At 33.2% G+C, this 19,908-nt stretch overlaps 1 protein-coding gene and 1 non-coding gene across 2 annotated transcripts; both read right to left on the bottom strand.

The window, feature by feature from the left end:
* Positions 1-90: 90 nt before the first annotated feature.
* LOC125058633 (U4/U6 small nuclear ribonucleoprotein Prp4) lies at positions 91-19,641 on the bottom strand. The gene is made up of 14 exons (XM_047662752.1): positions 19,366-19,641; positions 18,828-18,937; positions 17,896-17,990; positions 15,102-15,260; positions 14,015-14,120; positions 12,738-12,808; positions 9,085-9,214; positions 8,573-8,688; positions 7,067-7,197; positions 3,306-3,390; positions 2,601-2,742; positions 952-1,021; positions 760-881; positions 91-196 (listed from the first exon to the last, which is right to left on the bottom strand). Exons 1-14 carry the CDS (start codon positions 19,532-19,534, stop codon positions 104-106), a joined length of 1,599 nt encoding a protein of 532 aa, XP_047518708.1. The 5' UTR covers positions 19,535-19,641; the 3' UTR covers positions 91-103.
* On the bottom strand, positions 16,944-17,056 carry LOC125058955. The gene has a single exon (XR_007118568.1). It is a non-coding gene; the product is annotated as a U5 spliceosomal RNA (small nuclear RNA).
* Positions 19,642-19,908: the final 267 nt, after the last annotated feature.

Genomic DNA, 19,908 nt, shown 5'->3' with positions numbered 1-19,908 from the left:
AACTTTAGTAATATAAGTGTAAACTTGAATAGTTTTAGAATGCGTGATAAGATATCTCTTCATTGGAATTTAATAAAAACACGAATTTTGTATGAAATATTTATTAAACTAAATCCGGGGCCCACAGCTTGAACGTTCTGTCGTAGGAGCTTGTTGCAATATATTTATTATCCAATGATATGTCTGCACTCATCACCTGAAATAACATTTAAATATTAAAATCTGAATTTGAGAGCGACCAAGTATTACGTAACGTATTTTGGGAGGGGGGAGGGGTCCTTTTGTAAAACGCTACGATGCGGGGCGGGGATTAAATTACGCGTTATTGTTAATATTTTTTTCAATTGACACCACATAATAGTAACTAAAGAGTGACTAGATGGTCACGAAACGTTTTACTGAACTTGGGTACAGTATTGTACATGGTTACTGAAAAACGTTACGGCGAGTAACATGGGGGGGGAGGTCAATAATCTCCATAAATGCGTTACGTATTACTTACGTAATACTTGAACGCTCCCTTTTATATTTTTTTTAAATGCTATATTTTTAAATAAAGAGCATAATAATTATTCTATTGTTAAATGAAAAATAGATGTTCCATTTTTAAAATTCAAGTTAATTTTTTTATGTTCCATTTTCAAAATAATAAAAACATGTTCCATTATTAGCTTAATTTTAAGAATTCCATTTTTAAAATCAAAGTTCTAATGTCCATACTAACAAACATGTTCTATTTTTAAAATTATGAAGAATGACCTTATTATCGTGACCCGATAGTGTCTTCAGAGGATGCCAAGCTGGATTCGACCACAACTTTGCCGTTTTATCATACGATGACGTCAGCAGGAAATGTCCATGGCTGCGTTGATATCTTATATCTGAAAAAAAAAAAAATATTAACCGACTTTAAAAAGGAACAATTTGTATTAATATAAAAAATCCACTCACCGCTTATAAGATGTGTATGTGAAGGTATCGTGTATAGACAGGCCCGGCGTCTAAGATCCCAGATTTTAGCCTGAAATTACAGAATAAAACACAGATTATTATTAAATATTAATACTTTTATAAGATAACTAGCGGCCCGTCCCGGCTTCGCTCGGGTGGACATTTATTTTTAAAAATTTTTTGAAGATATGTTCTTTAATATTGTGGAACACAAAAAAGTTTGTTCTATCATCAATAGTTTTCGAAGCGCATGATAAATTAAAGATATTTTATAAATTTATTTACACCTTGGGTAATTTAAGTTTTAGTCGAGATCCTTATTTTTTTCTTGCAATTAAAGTGAAAGAATTTTTAAAATCGGTCCAGGACATTTTGAGCCATTTCTTTACAAACATACTTATATACATATCTTTCCTCTTTATAATATTAGTATAGCCATACAAATAGAAGTATCGAGAATTTATACAAATATTTTACGTGATAAGAAAACATTTAAAAATTGCATACAAATCGAATTGAATTATTATCACTTAATTATCATTATTTTGTATAATACAAAGGAATTCATGGAAAATTACAATTTCTCGATAAATTAACACATAAAATAAACTCTTTAATTCAAATATTTTTCTTTTACTTAAATTATACAGATCAATTACAAGTAACAACGTTACCAATCCTCTCTATCGCTGGTACCGAGCTCTCGCTTGTGCAAGCGGAACGTGACAATGTAGCTGGACGCAGGCGGAACGTGACAATGTAGCTCGGCTCATGTGGAACGTGACAAATGACAAAGTAGCTCGGCTCATATGGAAGGTGACAATGTAGCTGGACTCAGGCGGAACGAGACAATGTTGCTCGGCTCAGGCGGAACGTGACAATGTAGCTGGACTCAGGCGGAACGTGACAATGTAGCTGGACTCAGGCGGAACGTGACAATGTAGCTCGGCTCAGGCGGAACGTGACAATGTAGCTGGACTCAGGCGGAACGTGTCAATGTATCTGGACTCAGGCGGAACGTGACAATGTAGCTGGACTCAGGCGGAACGAGACAATGTTGCTCGGCTCAGGCGGAACGTGACAATGTATCTGGACTCAGGCGGAACGTGACAATGTAACTCGGCTCAGGCGGAACGTGACAATGTATCTGGACTCAGGCGGAACGTGACAATGTAGCTGGACTCAGGCGGAACGAGACAATGTTGCTCGGCTCAGGCGGAACGTGACAATGTATCTGGACTCAGGCGGAACGTGACAATGTAGCTGGACTCAGGCGGAACGAGACAATGTAGCTGGACTCAGGCGGAACGAGACAATGTTGCTCGGCTCAGGCGGAACGTGACAATGTATCTGGACTCAGGCGGAACGTGACAATGTAACTCGGCTCAGGCGGAACGAGACAATGTAGCTCGAATCAGGCGGAACGTGACAATGTATCTGGACTCAGGCGGAACGTGACAATGTATCTGGACTCAGGCGGAACGTGACAATGTAACTCGGCTCAGGACAATGAGTCATGTTTATTCATGCATGCAGCCGGCGTTCATCGATTTGTAGACTTTATCACGTCAAAGTATTTATAATATACACTATATTTATTTATTTGACCTTAGTATCACGTGACTTATAAAAATATTAAAAAAAACTACCTGATGATCAGCGGCCGCTGTAGCCAAGTGATGTCCGGCCGGGGACCAGGTGGCCCCTAAGACCGCGCCCAGGTGGCCTTCGAGGAACATCACACAGCGGCCCGTGCGTAGGTCCCAGACGCGACCGAACGCGTCCATACCCCTGAAGAAATTTGTAACCATGGTAACAACGTTGCTATGGATACCATACTGTGACAGTACACAATTCTGATGGATTTTAAATAACAAAGGATTCTTTGAATAATAACTATAGGTATGTTATCTAAAGCTGGCGGCTTCAACACATTTACACTTTGTGCTTGTGTATAAGCGTCTGTGAATAAGCGCGAGGCGTGATGTCACACTGAATATGCATCATGAAAAGACTGTCCGTCTCTCTCGCGCTCGGTCAAGCTTATAAGTATAAAAGAGACAGTTATTGTTTTTCTTTTGCTACTGGTTATGTTGATCTTTACTGTACATGTTGATCTTTTTTCAAACATTACCAGGGCAATCTCGTGAAATGGTGCACAATGTTTTTAATTATTTTAAGCATCTTAATAAAAACGGTTTAATGAAAAAATTTTATATTTAATTTGACATCAGATGCGACTGGGGTTCAAAATCGTCAGATTTCAGTAGATGTGATATTTTTCCTTTACAAGGAGTTCGGCCTAGTAACTGACATTCGTTCTTTTATAAATAATTATCAAATAAAAAGCTCACCCTGTAGCAGCCAGCGAGCCGTCGCCCTGAAAGGCCACGCTGTACACTGGCTTCGCGTGACCCTCTTGGTGTAAAACCTCAGTTGCTGAAAATCAAATACAACTTTATTTTTCAAAATTTAGGGTGCGTACAGACTATGTAACATATTATATTATAACTTGTGTTTTATAACACGTCCATGTCACCGTAAAATTGTAAACACCGTTAGATTGTAATCTATCTCGCGAGATTGTAAACTGTCGAAAGATTGTGAACCTCAACGAACTGCTTACAATTTAACGTATTATTATTCGGTAGTTATATGAAATTGTTGGGAAGTAAAATTAATCTGTAATTGACCAAAGAAGTTTGAATGATAACTAAGTTAGTGTAGTACAATCTACCGAATAATAATACGTTAAATTGTAAGCAGAACGGTGTTTACAATTTTACGTTAACATCCACATTATGTAACCTTGTTATTCAACATTATAACATAAAACCATACTGTACACATTAGAATAACAATGTTATAATATAACATTGATAAAGTTCAAAAAAAAAATATAATATTATATTGGTCTCTGAGAAAACAAGTTTCTGTGACTGGGCAAATGAGGAGTTACACAGGAAAAGGTTAAAATTATATGAAATCTATGACGAAATGCAATATAACACTAGTGTGGAATTTAGGGAATATGTTAGGTTGTATTCAAATAATTTCAAAAAAGATTGCAAAACTGCAAAGTCTCAATATTTAAGTTCAAAAATAAAAAATAGCATGGATAAAGTAAAAGCTACCTGGAAAATAATAAATGAAGAATCAGGTAAAACGTCTGACAAACGAACTGATTATATGTTAAAAGTTAAAGGGAAGTTAATAAAATCTGACCCAGAGGTAGCTTCTTCTTTTGAAGAGTTCTTTACAAATGTACCACTAAATACGACCAAGTCCCTAGATTCTTCACCTGCTGCTGCGATCTCATTGCTAGAAAAATGTGTACCTGAATGTAATATTAAATTTCAGTTTAAACATATAACTTGTAATGATATCGTTAAAACTTTTAAGCTTATTAATTTAAAAAAAAGTAAAGATATATGGGGTATGTCAACAGTCATTTTAAATTCCGTTATTAATGTAATAAGCTCTGAATTGTCTATAATTTTTAACAGCTGTATCGATTGTGGAGTCTTTCCGGACGAAATGAAATTAAGTAAGATTACACCGTTGTTCAAGGCAGGTAGTGAGTCTGATCCGTCAAACTTCAGACCTGTTTCCGTGCTCCCTGCGTTGAGCAAAGTTTTTGAAAAGATAATGCTAGACCAGCTTTCTTTACATTTTAATAAAAATAAACTCTTACATAATAAACAGTATGGTTTCACTAAGGGTCGCTCCACAATCGATGCCGGTGTGAAGTTGATTTCGGACATATTTAACGCCTGGGAAGAATCATATGATGGAGTCGGCGTCTTTTGTGACCTGTCAAAGGCCTTTGACTGTGTTCATCCTGATATACTCGTTGGAAAGCTTCAACACTATGGCGTTGATGGCAAAGCTTCCAGCCTGATGAATTCATATTTAAAGGGAAGGATCCAAAGAGTTCATGTCAATGGAGTCACCTCTCCGGGTTCGCAGGTATCAATGGGCGTCCCCCAAGGATCGATTCTCGGGCCTTTCTTATTTCTGATTTACATAAATGACCTCCCATTCTTTGTCAACGAAGTTCATGAGATGGTATTGTTTGCTGATGACACTTCACTTCTATTTAAAGTGAATAGGAATAACGTATTATTGGACGATGTAAACAATTCTATCTCTCGTATAGTTAACTGGTTTAATGTAAATAACTTATTGCTTAATGAGAATAAAACAAAATGTATTAGATTTACAACTACTAGCGTAAAGCGAGATATTGGTAACCTGAAAATTAAGGACAGTGAACTAAACTTTGTTGACAAAACTGTTTTTCTAGGCATAACAATAGATAGTAAACTCCAATGGGGCCCACACATAGAGACTCTTTCGAATAGGCTGAGCTCTGCAGCATATGCAGTAAAGAAAATCCGACAGTTTACTGATGAGGACACGGCTAAAATTGTGTATCATAGCTACTTTCATAGCGTTATGTCGTACGGCATTTTATTGTGGGGTGCTGCTGCAGAGGTTCAATCCATATTTGTGCTGCAGAAGCGGGCTGTTCGGGGTATTTGTTGTGTTTCTCCGAGGGAGTCGGTACGGAATAAGTTTAAGGAATTAAATATTATGACACTATCTGGTCAATATATTCTTGAAGCCTTGTTGTATGTCCAAAAAAATATAAACGATTTTAAAACAAATGGTGACTTTCACCAGTATAATACGCGAAATAGAACTAATTTGAGTGTACGACCAACCAGGCTCCAAAAGATAAATCACTCCTTATATGGAAATTGTATTCGTTTTTACAACAAACTCCCAAGCGCAATTAGAGAATTATCACTAAATAAATTCAAAGTCCTCGTTAAACGAAAATTAATCAACAAAGCTTTTTATAAATTTGAGGACTACTTAAATGATCCTAATCCTTGGGATTGAATTGCTCCAGTTCAAACAATTTGTATGACAATACTTGGCGATTAAAAAGAGTGGCGGAAAGTTTCTTGCCAGTTCTTCTTACCCGCTCTACGCCCTTGACTTGCGAACTGGTAGTAAATGTAAATTTACGATTAATTTAACTTGACTATTCAAAAGTGTACGTAGTTACCTACTTGAATAAAGATATTTTGAGTTTGAGTTTGAGTTTAACAACCATTTTAAATAACAAAAGAAAAACAAAAAAACGTAGATGCTGGGTTCGTCCTAGCATACATATCAATAACATTCAGTGTCCACATTATCTGAAACATGTTATATAGCAATGTTGTATAACATGTTATGTTTTATAGTCTGTACGCACTTTTATAATTGAAAAATGACTCAATTAGTCCCGTATTCTAATTCAACTGTCATAAACATTGAATATACATAATTAGACAGCTCTTGAAACTGGATTAGTTTCATTTGAGTTAAAAGCGCCTATTCTCTAATTTTAAATTCCGTAGAATTCTGACATTTCATAAGTATTGTTACTAAAAAAGTTCTCCACGGAAAAAGGCACATATTTTACTTATTTGAATTAATAATGATTTAAAAAAAATGCTACGAATTTTTTATTTTACCTACAAAAAGGTAAATCTAAATATTTACTCAAGTGATCTAATACAAAAATAACAAATATTTCAAAATCACGAACAATATATCGAATTAACTTTAATTACTTTATTTTATTCTTTAGCTGACATCACTGCATACTAATTCCAGGTTTAGTAAACCTTTTTAAAAATAAATGTTTGATGATGATGAAAAAAATCTTTACTTTTGCGTTTTTCACTGTTTGATGAAAAGGTACGTAATTACCACTCGCCGTAAAACCACTTTTAATGTGGAGCACCGCAATTAATAAAATGGATACATTCACTAACAAATAAAATGTATGTATAGACTCAGTTGTTCAGACTCGTAATTAAATTGAAAAATGTGCCCGGCCTAAAAAGGTTTGCCATCTCTGACATGTCAAAAAATAATAGCTGTCAGAATTCTACGGAATTAAAAATAATATAAGACTCATTAATCCGGCTCGAAGGACCAAAATTGGCCGAGCCTTTAACCAATTTTTTTGAAGCTAGTGGAAAAACGGAAATTATTCAGGCACTCAAGGCTAACTAACCTACTTGCCAGAAATAAGGTCGTCGATAAAACTCACCAGTCTCCAGATCCCATAGTCTCCATGAGTGATCGAAGACAGTTGCAGCAAGGAATCTCCCGGATGGATGGAACTCCACTCTAGCCACGCGTGATGGTGAATGACCTTCCAACGATGCCATTGGCTTGTCACTGAAATGAAATTTATTAGATTTAATTACTTAGCCCCCATTTTTAGTACATATGGAACAATTTGCTATACTAGCCCATAGATACTGTTCGCTTTTCCGGAATAAAAAAAGGGTTTTCTGTGCAATATTTTTCCATAAAATCCTTCCTGAGAGTACAAGGAAGAACAAAAAAGATTAGATTTTACTTTATTTTATTTTAGTTGCTGACCGGGCAAACGTCGTTTTGCCATGTATATCATGTATAATAAAAAAATAGGGGTTGATCGTAGAGGGGTGAAAGTTAGGGGTTGTATGTATTTTGTAATGCTGTATCATAAAAAAATATCTAAAAATAAAATAAAAAATTTAGGGGTGGACTACCCCTAACATTTAGGGGGATTAAAAATAGATGTTGTCCGATTCTCAGACATACCCAATAAGCACACAAAATTTCATGAGAATCGGTCGAGCCGTTTCGGAGGAGTATGGCAACGAAAACTGTGACACGAGAATTTTATATATTAGATAGTAACCTGTTATTTTTAGTATCTTTTTGTTAATTAATTATGCATTTCTTGTACTCTACCCTCTGGGAGAAACCTCTCGTTGCCTGGAAGAAATCGCTTGTTAGCGATAAGGCCTAATAACTTATGTAACTCGCTTTTTTTATTTTTGTTATGTGTATGTTTTTGATTAAGGTAATAAAGTATAAATAAATAAATAAAATAATAAAAAAACATTTTACATGAATCGGTCAGGCCGTCTTCGAGTTTTCAGTTTAGCAACATATTTTGCGATTCATCATTTGAAAACTATAGTTACACAATTTGATAGATGACATTTGACAGAGTTTTAGCTGTCAATCCGCCATTAAATTTTTAAAGTGTCAATCAATTAAAAATCTACTATTCTGTAATCACAGCGCCATCTCGTGATTTCTAAACGAACTAAAATGATTTTAAATCAGTAGCCGACCTTCTTTTCTTTTCTAACCTTTTTAGGCCTGGACCTCAGATGTCTGTATCCGTTCATGATCTTTTGTCAATCTAATAGGCAAATAGGTGATCGGCCTCCTGTACCTGACACGCACCGTCGACTTTTTGGGTCTATGGCAAGCCGGTTTCCTTACGATGTTTTTCCTTTGTACGAGCGAATGTTAAATGCGCACATAGACAGAAAGTCCATTGGTGCACAGCCGGGGATCGAACTTACGACCTCAGAGATGAGAGTCGCACGCTGTAGCCATTAGGCCAACACTGCTCTCCTTTCATACAACCCCTTCGTTGACCAAAATTAAAAATAGTAAACATGGAAACAAAAAATTCTTCAAATCAATTTTGAATCGAAAATTAGTTTTTAAAGAAAATAGAACTTTTGGGTCTATGAAAATTTATAACCTGGCAAAATTCCATAAGTGCACATTTCCATCGTAGGACGACGACGCCATCGTGACGCTTTTCGACACCTCCTCGCCTATATCCATCGAGTTCTGCTGATCCGAATCGTTATCTATCTGAAATCCAATTTTTTATACATCAAGTGATTTTTTCATCACAGTTTTTTCAAAGCACAAACACGTAAGTTTATATTTCGACAAAAAAAAAGACAAAAATTTATATTTATTGTAAAGTAAAAGTAAAAAAATCATAAAATCATAAAGGTATTAGGTAACATAATGTACACTTATGACTCGTCAGTAAAGAAATACATATTAATGCTTCTAATTTTACATTTACTGCCAGTTCTCAAATCAAGGGCGTAGAACGGAAGAGAAGAACTGGCAATAAACTCTCCGCCATTTTTTTTATTTTTTTTTACACAACATTTGTAAGGAGCTGCAACCGTGACGCTTATATTATTATTGCGTTTCATCAGTAAAAATTTTACCGTTTCAATCGTCTGCACTTACCATGCGCGTAAAATGATGAGGTACAGCTGCATCGGGGTGAAAGACGGCCGAACTAACATTACATGTGTGCCCTGTCAGTGTTTGTAGTAATTTGCAATCGGGGACAGACCATACTTTGATTAAACCAGACCTGTGAACATAAAAGCGAATCCCTCGGGAACATCGTCATGGCGTAGACAGAGAGAAAACTAAAAAAAATGTGTGCGTGTACTAGTTGTACACACGTAAGAAGTGAAACTTCTTTATGACCTTATTTTTCGAAAAATGGTCTACTATATGAAATTCGTTAAATTAGATAAAGTTTAACAAAAGGCTTTTATTATCATAGACATGAATACAAATATTTCATTTTACCTTATTACTACGAAGATTATTATAGAATTTCATTAATTGTAATAGAATAATTACTATCATTGTTATCGTTATTATATATTTTTGTTACTAATGGCTTCGAATCTCTTCGGATCAACCGTGGTAGGGACAAGAAAAAGATGGCGCGTAACCGAAAAACGTGACGATTTGCTACAAAATTTCTCCCATACGTCGATAAAGAAGTTTCATTCCAACGCCGATAAAGAAGTTTGACTTCAAAAAGCAACATGGCGCGTAACCGAAAAACGTGACGATTTGCTACAAAATTTCTCCCATACGTCGATAAAAAATTCATTCTAACGCCGATAAAGAAGTTTGACTTCAAAAAGCAACATGGCGCGTAACAGAAAAACGTGACGATTTGCTACAAAATTTCTCCCATACGTCGATAAAGAAGTTTCACTTCAAAAAGATGGCGCGTAACGGAAAAATGTGACGCGTAACGAAAAAATGTTACACTAAATTTTTGAAGTGAAACTTCTTTATCGGGGTTAGAAAAAAATTTAGTGTAACATTTTTTCGTTACGCGTCACATTTTTCGGTTACGCGTCACATGTTTCGGTACGCGTCACATTTGACCGTTACACGCGTCTTTTTCTTGTCCCTACCAGGGTTGATTCAAAGAGATGCTAAACCATTAATAACAAAAATGTATAATAACGATAACAATGATACTAAAAATTCTATTACAATTTATGAAATTCTGTAATAATCTTAGTGGTAATAAGGTAAAATGAAATAATTGTATTATTTGTATTCAAGTCTGTGATATTAAAAGCCTTTTGTTAAACTTTATCTAATTTAACTTTATTTAACCAATTTCTGTAAAGTTGCATATAGATAATTTTTCGAAAAATAAGGTCATAAAGAAGTTTCACTTCTAACGTGTGTACACTAACTAGTACACGCACATTTTTTTTCCAACCCCGATAAAGAAGTTTCACTTCAAAAATAAAATATGTTTATTATGGAACATAAGATACATGTATCACTTATTCCACGTCATTAAATTTGAATTTGTAGGCATCCCTACTCATCGGCAAAGATAGAGGGTGTAGGCCGAGAGAAAAAGCCGGCGTAAAAAACTCTCGGTACTCTTTTAAAATAGCAAATCATCAAACAAATATCGCAAATTAATTAGAATAAGCCTGTCTAGCACTAGTCCCAGGCCCTTTTATCAACTAGATAATCGTTAACTTTATAGTAAGCCTTTTTACACAGCTTTTCTTTAATGCATTTCTTAAATTTATTAAAAGGCAGAGATAAAAGAGCCTCTGGGATTTTATTAAAGATGAGTATCCCTTTTCCCAAAATTACTAACTTTAGATAGTCTAGTACGGGGAAAAAGAGACAGAAAGCTGTATGGTGTAGAAGAAACAACCACCATTTTTAATTAAATGTTTTAACGATTACAAACTATAATCGGCGGGTGGCGACATATATTTTTGAAGTGAAACTTCTTTAGAATCGTGATTTCAAAGCGGATGCAACGGAAAAATATAGGTAAGAGACACAAATACAAAAATGTGTTAGATGAATCCGGCAAAAAATTAGACGGAAATATACATACTGTTTTGAAGTAAAACTTCTTAGTACACTTAATTTAAAGTTTACTTAATTAAAAGTTGACTTAATTTAAAGTTTACTTAATTAAAAGTTGACTTAATTAAAAGTTTACGTAATTAAAAGTTTACTTAATTAAAAGTTTACGTAATTAAAAGTTTACTTAATTAAAAGTTTACGTAATTAAAAGTTTACTTAATTTAAAGTTTACTTAATTAAAAGTTTACTTAATTTAAAGTTTACTTAATTAAAAGTTTACTTAATTAAAAGTTGACTTAATTTAAAGTTTACTTAATTAAAAGTTGACTTAATTAAAAGTTTACGTAATTAAAAGTTTACTTAATTAAAAGTTTACGTAATTAAAAGTTTACTTAATTAAAAGTTTACGTAATTAAAAGTTTACTTAATTAAAAGTTTACGTAATTAAAAGTTTACTTAATTTAAAGTTTACTTAATTAAAAGTTTACTTAATTTAAAGTTTACTTAATTTAAAGTTTACTTAATTTAAAGTTTACTTAATTAAAAGTTGACTTAATTTAAAGTTTACTTAATTAAAAGTTGACTTAATTAAAAGTTTACGTAATTAAAAGTTTACTTAATTAAAAGTTTACGTAATTAAAAGTTTACTTAATTAAAAGTTTACGTAATTAAAAGTTTACTTAATTTAAAGTTTACTTAATTAAAAGTTTACTTAATTTAAAGTTTACTTAATTTAAAGTTTACTTAATTAAAAGTTTACTTAATTTAAAGTTTACTTAATTTAAAGTTTACTTAATTAAAAGTTTACTTAATTTAAGTTTATACACTGTATAATGCTTCCTATCTCATTTTCTCTCACGTTAAATCTTATGAATTTATGTCCGTTTTTACTGTCGCTTTTTCATTTCATCGAATTTCAAACTTTCATTATTTTTTTACCAAATTAAAGATTGATATTAAACTTATAAATTAAAATTTAACATTAAAATATTTATTTTTTAAAGAAAAGTATATATTTTTCATTAAGATTCAAAAGTCTAATTTGCATATTATAAACAATAAATACTGTTTTTGAAGGTTTCACTTCTACCACGTGTGAATTGCACACTTTTTTTTTAGAATATTTAATATAGTTATGGTTAGCCAAGAGAAGTGGAAGAGAGGGGACCAAAAAAAAGATAGAAGAAATTTAGTGTTAGCAGGAAGCGAATGGAGAAAGAAAGCCATGGATATAATTTAGAATATGAAGAATATTGGGATGACAAAAAACAATATCTTCTACACTTGTAAAGATTGGAAATAAACAGGCTTAGCTATTATTATTCAATATAGTATGCTTAGCAATAAGGAAAAAATTACTAGTAAAATCTAAAATGAAGTTTAATATTTTGAATTTTTGTAACATTTATGTTCACCATAATCGTTATATATGGTAATGTTTAATTTTTATTTTTTTTAAAGACAATTCACACCAATTGAGCAGTCCCATGCTAAGCTGGTGAAGCTTGTGTTATGGGTACTAGGCAACGGATATACATACATATTATAGATAGATATACATATAAATACATATTTAAACACCCAAGACCTAAGCACAACACCAAATGCCCATCACATCGATGTTCGTCTCAGCCGGGGATCGCACCCGGGACCCATGGATTCGCAGTCAGGGGTACTAACCACTAGACCAATGAGTCGTTTAATAAATAGTATAGCCTGATTGAGCAAAATGTACTTACCAACTTGAAGTTATTAACATTTGACTATCGTTGCTGAACCGGCAGAAGCTTATCGGCCGAGCGTCACCAATCTGAAAGAATTTTTAATTAAAGCGTATTCCAAAAGATATCAAATCTCTATCATATATAGCGTGGATACCCATCTCAATAATTTGTGAACCGATTTAAACAGGAGAGGCCCTTGACACAAATATCCATAAATTTTAAATTTTTACATTAGAAAAACTATATTTTATATAAAAATCTACTTTTGAGATTATTGAAACCCCCCCCCCCCCCCCCTCATGTAACGCGCCGTAACGTTTTTCTGTACCCAAGTATAGTAAAACGTTTCGTGACCACCTAGTGACTTTTTATAACTAAAAGTTACCATTATGTGGTGTAAAGTATTGGAAAGTCGAAAATAATATTAACAATAACGCGTAATTCAATCCCCGCCCCGCATCGTAACGTTTTACAAAAGGACCCCCCCCCCCAACATTCGTTACGTAATACTTGAACGCTCAATAACCTTTGTTTATGTTGACAACACTTACGTCATTTAAGAAATTCTTGTCGATTATATTTTTTTTATAGAACAGGGGGCAAACGGCCAGGAGGCTCACCTGATGTTAAGTGATACCACCGCCCATGGACACTCTCAATGTCAGAAGGCTCGCGAGTGCGTTGCCGGCCTTTTAAGAATTTGTACACTCTCTTCTTGAAGGACCCTAAATTGCTTCGGAAATACTTCTATATAATATTTGAGTATAATCTGTTCAAATATAGAAATTCCGAAAAATATATCCCAACTAAGTTTCATAGAAGAGCGTACCAATTCTTAAAAGGTGAGTCTATGAGCTGTATCACTTCACATCAGGTATTCTGGCCATTTACCTTGGCGGTTTAAAAAAAAAAGAATGGGTGCATGTACTTATGTACGCGCGTAAGAAGTTATACTTCTTTGGCATTATTAAAAATAATTTTTGATTGCATGCAAATAATTAATTACAATTAAATAATCAAAGACTGGAAAAGGAGTCATTATAGTCAATAAAGTTCAGTTTACATTTGAAAAATTAATTAAATAAATATTTATTATTATTCTCTTACATTAAGTGTAACATAAATTCTATTATTATTCGAATGTTGTCTTTAAATTATGTCCAATGCCGTAGCATCTTCCGTGGGCAACTTCATTCTGTTAATTTTGTGTCACGGTGCGCGCGCATCGTAAAATTTCACTCTCATGAATTTTTCATAACGCGCCTAAAGAAGTATAACTTCAAAAATCTTACCTGACTGCAATAAATCGTCATGGCAGATGCCCGCCTTTGGGATTCCTGTTTCGCTGCTGCTCTTATACTTCCACTTAATTTTAACTCTTCCCTTGCTTTCATTAGTCTGAAATTATAACAAAATATTTTATGAAAAATATAAAAAAAATATTAGTGGAAATAGGCCGAGCGGGGAAAGATTGGTCATGGTCAAAAATCATTTATTCATGTAGATAACACAATGTACACTTATGAACGTCAAAAAAGAAATATACATTAAATGCTTCTAATTGCACGCCTAGGCAGTGCTCTACTCTCGACACGTCAAAAAACCCAGTCTTTCGAAACTTGAATGACTTTTTTCTCACTAATATAACACTTACAGGATAATTGAGTGCACTAAAATCGAGTTAAATAATCTATCAAGCACATATGGTATTTTTTATGAACAATTATTTTGTTTAACATAGTAAATAATAACATTAAAATCAATCAATCTTGGACGTCCGTCAGTCTGTGTTTATGGATCTATGTATGTGGCAGAGAAATTGGTCGAAAAATTTATCGTACCAGAATACTTTTTTTCTTATTATATAAAGTTATACCCTGGGCTGATTCCTAGTTAATATTAGCGTTCTAAGTACTGTCGTTTAATTATAATTTATAAAAACTAAAATACTAATTTTAGTATATTTTTTCCTCACCTTAAAGTTATGGCGCCACTATATATTTTTTTATTATATTAAGTTAGTAGTAAGAAGTAAAAATAAAAAATAAAAATGTGTAAACGAATGTTTTTTTTTTAAATGTGAATGACCGCTATGAGGCGTGCACTTTTGGATTTTCCAAACTTTCTATATTTTACATTTACTGCACTATGCCTCCTGCTGATAGAGGACAAATCTTTGTTTTAAATTTATTTTATTATTATTTATTACTTAAGATGTCATGTGGAACATGGTCTAATGGTTGCAGCTCCTTAGAATCGTTGTGTAAAAAAAACTTGGCGATTAAAAAGATTGGAGAGTTTATTGCCAGTTCTTCTCTTCCGTTCCTTCCGCCCTTGATTTGAGAATCATAACACATGCCCCTTTGAGAGATAACATACCTTTCTTTTGCTCTAGGCAATGAATATCTTGCAATCCATAGTCTAGATTCTCTTAACTCCGGTGGTCCCTCATGGTACCAAGTGCCTTCTCTTCCTCTGTCTCTTTCTATTCTCGCTTCTTCTTCTTCTAACTTCTTGTTTATGGCATCTTCACCAAGGCTGAAATTTGAGCATTTTATAGGTGTAGTTTTGATTATACATATAATTCTTTTTATTTTAGATTTATAATTATTTTAAGCATTTTGAAAAATATCTATCTATGGTACTCTATTTTCCCCTTGCACCCCACTTCTCTACTTGCACCTCTCTCCTCTCCTCGCACTCAGTTTAACAGTGCTATTTTCAAAATTGAGCAATAAATTATCATTACTATTTCTTGCTTTGTAATAAGGGAGCGTTCAAGTATTACGTCACGCAATTTTTGGAGATTATTGACCTTCCCCCCCCCCATGTAACGCGCCGTAACGTTTTTCTGTACTGTACTTGTACTATACCCAAGTATAGTAAAACGTTTCGTGACCACTTTTATACTTAAAGTTACCATTATGTGGTGTAAAGTACTGGAAAGTCGAAAATAATATTAACAATAACGCGTAATTCAATCCCCACCCCATATCGTATTACAAAAGGACCCCCCCTCCCAAAAATCGTTACGTATTTATTTACGTTATTTATAATTGAAAATCAATCATAATCGATTTTTTATCTGCCACCTCCCGACATTGTCTGGTCTTTTATAACCCGGACCTCGAACTATTAGGGATATTCGATATACAACGATGTTTACAATGCGATACATTGAATCCGATTCTTTGAAGATGTATTGATATACTCGATACATTGATGTTTTTTTGTAAAACATCGAAAGGATGATAAAAGCAGTTAATTTTACAAAAAGTCAAGTTTGAATGGAACACTATAATTTAAAAGTAAAATAAATTTATTCAACAGCACAAGACTACATACAATTAAAAAGACAACAAAAATACTGCAATGTGCTCACACTCAGCATTTATCAAAATCTATCAAAACGAGATTAAGTTAATTTCGATTAAACTTAACTTAACTTAAACGTTAAATTGTGTTTATAATTACTATTGTTTATTTTTAATTTAAAAAAGCCATGAAAAATACAATATTTAGGGTGTTTATTTTGAAATTAATTCAAAAATTAGGAAAAAATCGAAAAATAAAAAAAATTATAATTATTATTATTTTAGCATGAAAAATCGATTTTCTTTAATGCAGAATGTCACATCCCTAGTCTGGACCAAATGAAAAAAGAATTCCATATTTTTTTCTGTAATATACATTTATTTATTACTAGCCGTTTCGCGCCCGCTTTGCTGGACGAATAAAAATAAATTTTATGTTTCATTATTTTATTTTTTTTCATATTTTTATTATTCTTCTTTTTAACTTCCCGCTAAGAAAATTGAAATATTTCGAAAATCGAGTTTTTAACAGATGTTGACGTTTTGCGGTTCTAGGAAGCCTCTTTTGTTTTTATTAGCGGGAAAACTTTTCATAAAAGTAAAACAGAAATAAAAAAATGAAGGAACGTTGGAATTAAAAAAATAAATAGCCATAAACCATCTAATTTCGCATCGAATGGTGGGGTGGTAGTTTCATGTCGATACGATCAGTGGTTTAAGCGTGAAAGAGCCTCAAACGAACACCATTTTCTTTTTATATATATAGATTTCAAAAAAAAAACAATCTATGCGGAAAATGAAAGCATGTATTAAAATAAATTATATAGTAAATAGAAATAACCTTATTATTTATTTTACATAGTATAATATAATATATTATATAATACAATAAATCATATAAACTTATAAACCCTGCAAAGGGTATCAAAAATTGAGTTAGACTCATTTGAGTGTTCCCCTCCACGGAAATCTTTAGTAAAAGGCGAAAGATTTATACGTTTTGAAGGGAAACCAGAGTAAAGACATTTTGTCTAGGAAACCTTATGTATGAATTAGCTGTCAACTTAATACCGCGTTTTAACTGTACAACAGCGCCATCTATTGACGGAAACTAATACTTTCACACACTTGCTTCTCATTGCCTCATTAGTCTCTCTTTAAGGTCTCCAGTTCGATCCTGGTCGGGTCAGTTTTTTTTTTTTTTTAATTTTTAGCCGTAGACCTAAGTATGCAATGGTGCTTGAACAGGAATCTGTGCTCATCATAGTATGAGAATAATGGAACGATAAAAGATTCACTTCTGACATATTATGTACTTTGTATGCACGCACTTTTTTTATTTTTTACTCGGTACTCATGGCTGTAAGCTTGATTGTTTAATTTGGATTCACATAGTTTTTAGTTTATTTTATAAACAAACGTTTTAAGTAGTGTCAGTTAAGATTGGTTTATATTTAAATTAATATTGGTTTATATTTAACATATACATATTTAAATTTATATTCAAACAAAAAACAAAATATAGTATTGGTTTAAATAAAATAACATAATGAAGGTAAGGTAAGGTCACTAAGGTCACGTCTGTTGGCAAAGCTTTTTTTATATACGGCTCATTGGTCTAGTGGTTAGCACCTGACTGCGAATCCATGGGTCCGGGGTTCGATCCCTGGCTGAGACAAACATCGATGTGATGAGCATTTGGTGTTATATATAATATGTATGTATATTCTTTGCCTAGTACCCATAACACAAGCTTCACCAGCTTAGCATGGGACTGGTCAATTGGTGTGAATTGTCCAATCATAAATAAAAAAAAAAAACTTTTTTTAAGGCTACGAGAATGCTTCAAGTAAACTTACTAGCTTAGTAAATCCCTCAATCTTACACGTCTTTCTGCTGGGCCTTCTCCAAACAAGCAAACTGATTCACCCAGCTGCCTCAAACTTCTTCGAACCTGGCAAAAATTATCTAGTTTTAACTCATATTGTTTGGTTAAGCTTGGGTTTCCTAGAAAAGCGATGCCGTTAACTAACGGCCGTCATTTTACGGTTGTTAATAACGGCCGTCTTTACTTTTAGCATAATGCAAAAAAACATCATATATCGCTCGTCCAAGTCACGTTTTCACTCATTGTATTAATTAAATATGGGCACCGCTACACGCGAAAAACGTTGAGCTAATGTTTATCACCGCTATGACGGCCGTCATGCAAATGACAGCAACGCTATTTGACGTTACGATAACACTCAACGTTCTCTAAAAAACCTACTCTGATGTTATTTATAGACAACGTATGGGTGACGTCACCCAACACTACATTACGGCTGTTAGATAACGGCACCGCTTTACTGGGAAACCTAATCTTTAATAAGATTCATTATCTCTAGGGTGAAACATTATTAGGGTGTTTTTGTTGGTTTTACTGTATATATAGTGTTTTTTTAATTGTTGGAAATCTGAATGCAGCATTGAACTAGTTTCAGAGTCAGACTGAAACCGACTTAGCATAGAATATTTTTAGTGCATGCTTTAGTGTGCGTGTACAGTCACATACATATGCAACAATAATAAATGTACACCATAATCTAGTGCGTTTAGTCCTTTGTGCTCTACACCAAACTAAAACAGCTTATGCTGAGTCAGTGATGAAAAGCAACACATTGAAAGTCAGTGTAACTCTAAATTAGCTTTAGCTTTAGCTAAAAAATTAGCCAGCAATAGCTTTATTGAAATTTAAAATTTTACTTTTATTCAAATTATTTAATAAATGAATTATAATTGTGACACAAACCTCATCATCATCTGTTGAGACATTTAACTGTCTAGCCTTACGTCTTCTCTCAAACTCTTCAAGCAGAGCTTTCTTGTCCCTTGACATTTCTTCTTCAAGCTCCATATATTCTACAAATACAAATATTAATAGTTTTTATTTATCAAATAGCACTATATATGATTGTGACTTCAGCGCATGATATGTAATATTGAGACATCAGACTGATTTTTGTATAGAGGTTCTGGTAAGTAAATCTTTCTAGGGATATTAGAAGTAAAGAAACAATTGGAGGCATATAAAAATTAAACTAAGAAGCAATAATAGTAAATATATTGAACTCTGCTTAGTCAGTATCACCAGTGCAAGGTTCAGAGTTAGCAGCAACTAAATAAAGTCTTCATGTTTTAATTTGTAGTTACTTTTAAGGTTTTGGGCAAGGTATCAAATTTATGTCACTATACCGTCAGATACAAACATTTAACTACTCTAACTAAATACATATTTTTATTTGAATTGAATTTTCTATTAGACAATTAAGACACTTTACTACAATTACCATTGGATATCTGTATATCTCCCAACTCTTTAGCATCACCATCTTCAACACCTTCTTTGACGGCTGCTGCCAGTGCAGCCAACCGTGCCTTTTCTTGCTCTTCCAGCGATCCATAGTAAACAGTTTTCGTTTTTTTTACCAGAATAACATCATCATCATCATCAGACATTTTCAGGTTATGTTTTGAATAGGAATAAACTTAAAGACAACAATTGTTTTTTTTAGTTCCACTTTTATATCATAATCAAGGTAATATGCATGTACTGTTTCCCCAAAAAATCCCCAAAAAAAAATTCCCCAAACCCAAAAAAAATCTAAAGTAATTTGACAAAATTACAAAGCAGCAGCGGCAAACAAAACTGTATCAACTATCAATGTTCACAGTTCTTTCTGAGTTCATTAGTTTTGACAAATGACTTATGACACATAGTTTTGAGCGTTCTGAATTATATTTACGCGTCATGTATTGTCAATGTTGAATATCTTTTAATTTTAACTATTCTGCATTCACTTTTTTACACAGTTAAAAATGATTTTTAGTCA

The sequence above is a fragment of the Pieris napi genome, chromosome 18 (assembly GCF_905475465.1).
Source record: "Pieris napi chromosome 18, ilPieNapi1.2, whole genome shotgun sequence".
NCBI lineage: Eukaryota > Metazoa > Arthropoda > Insecta > Lepidoptera > Pieridae > Pieris > Pieris napi.
The sequence above is the reverse complement of the archived record's forward strand: the minus strand, read 5'-3'. Positions and strand labels throughout refer to the sequence as shown.

Excerpts from the sequence above, each read along its gene's own strand:
- LOC125058633 (XM_047662752.1), bottom strand. The coding sequence starts at position 19,534 with ATGTCTGATGATGATGATGATGTTATTCTGGTAAAAAAAACGAAAACT. Across the intron at positions 14,121-15,101 it reads TTGCCTAGAGCAAAAGAAAG|ACTAATGAAAGCAAGGGAAG; the intron begins GTATGTTATCTC and ends TTATAATTTCAG. Across the intron at positions 1,022-2,600 it reads CAGCGGCCGCTGATCATCAG|GCTAAAATCTGGGATCTTAG; the intron begins GTAGTTTTTTTT and ends CTGTAATTTCAG.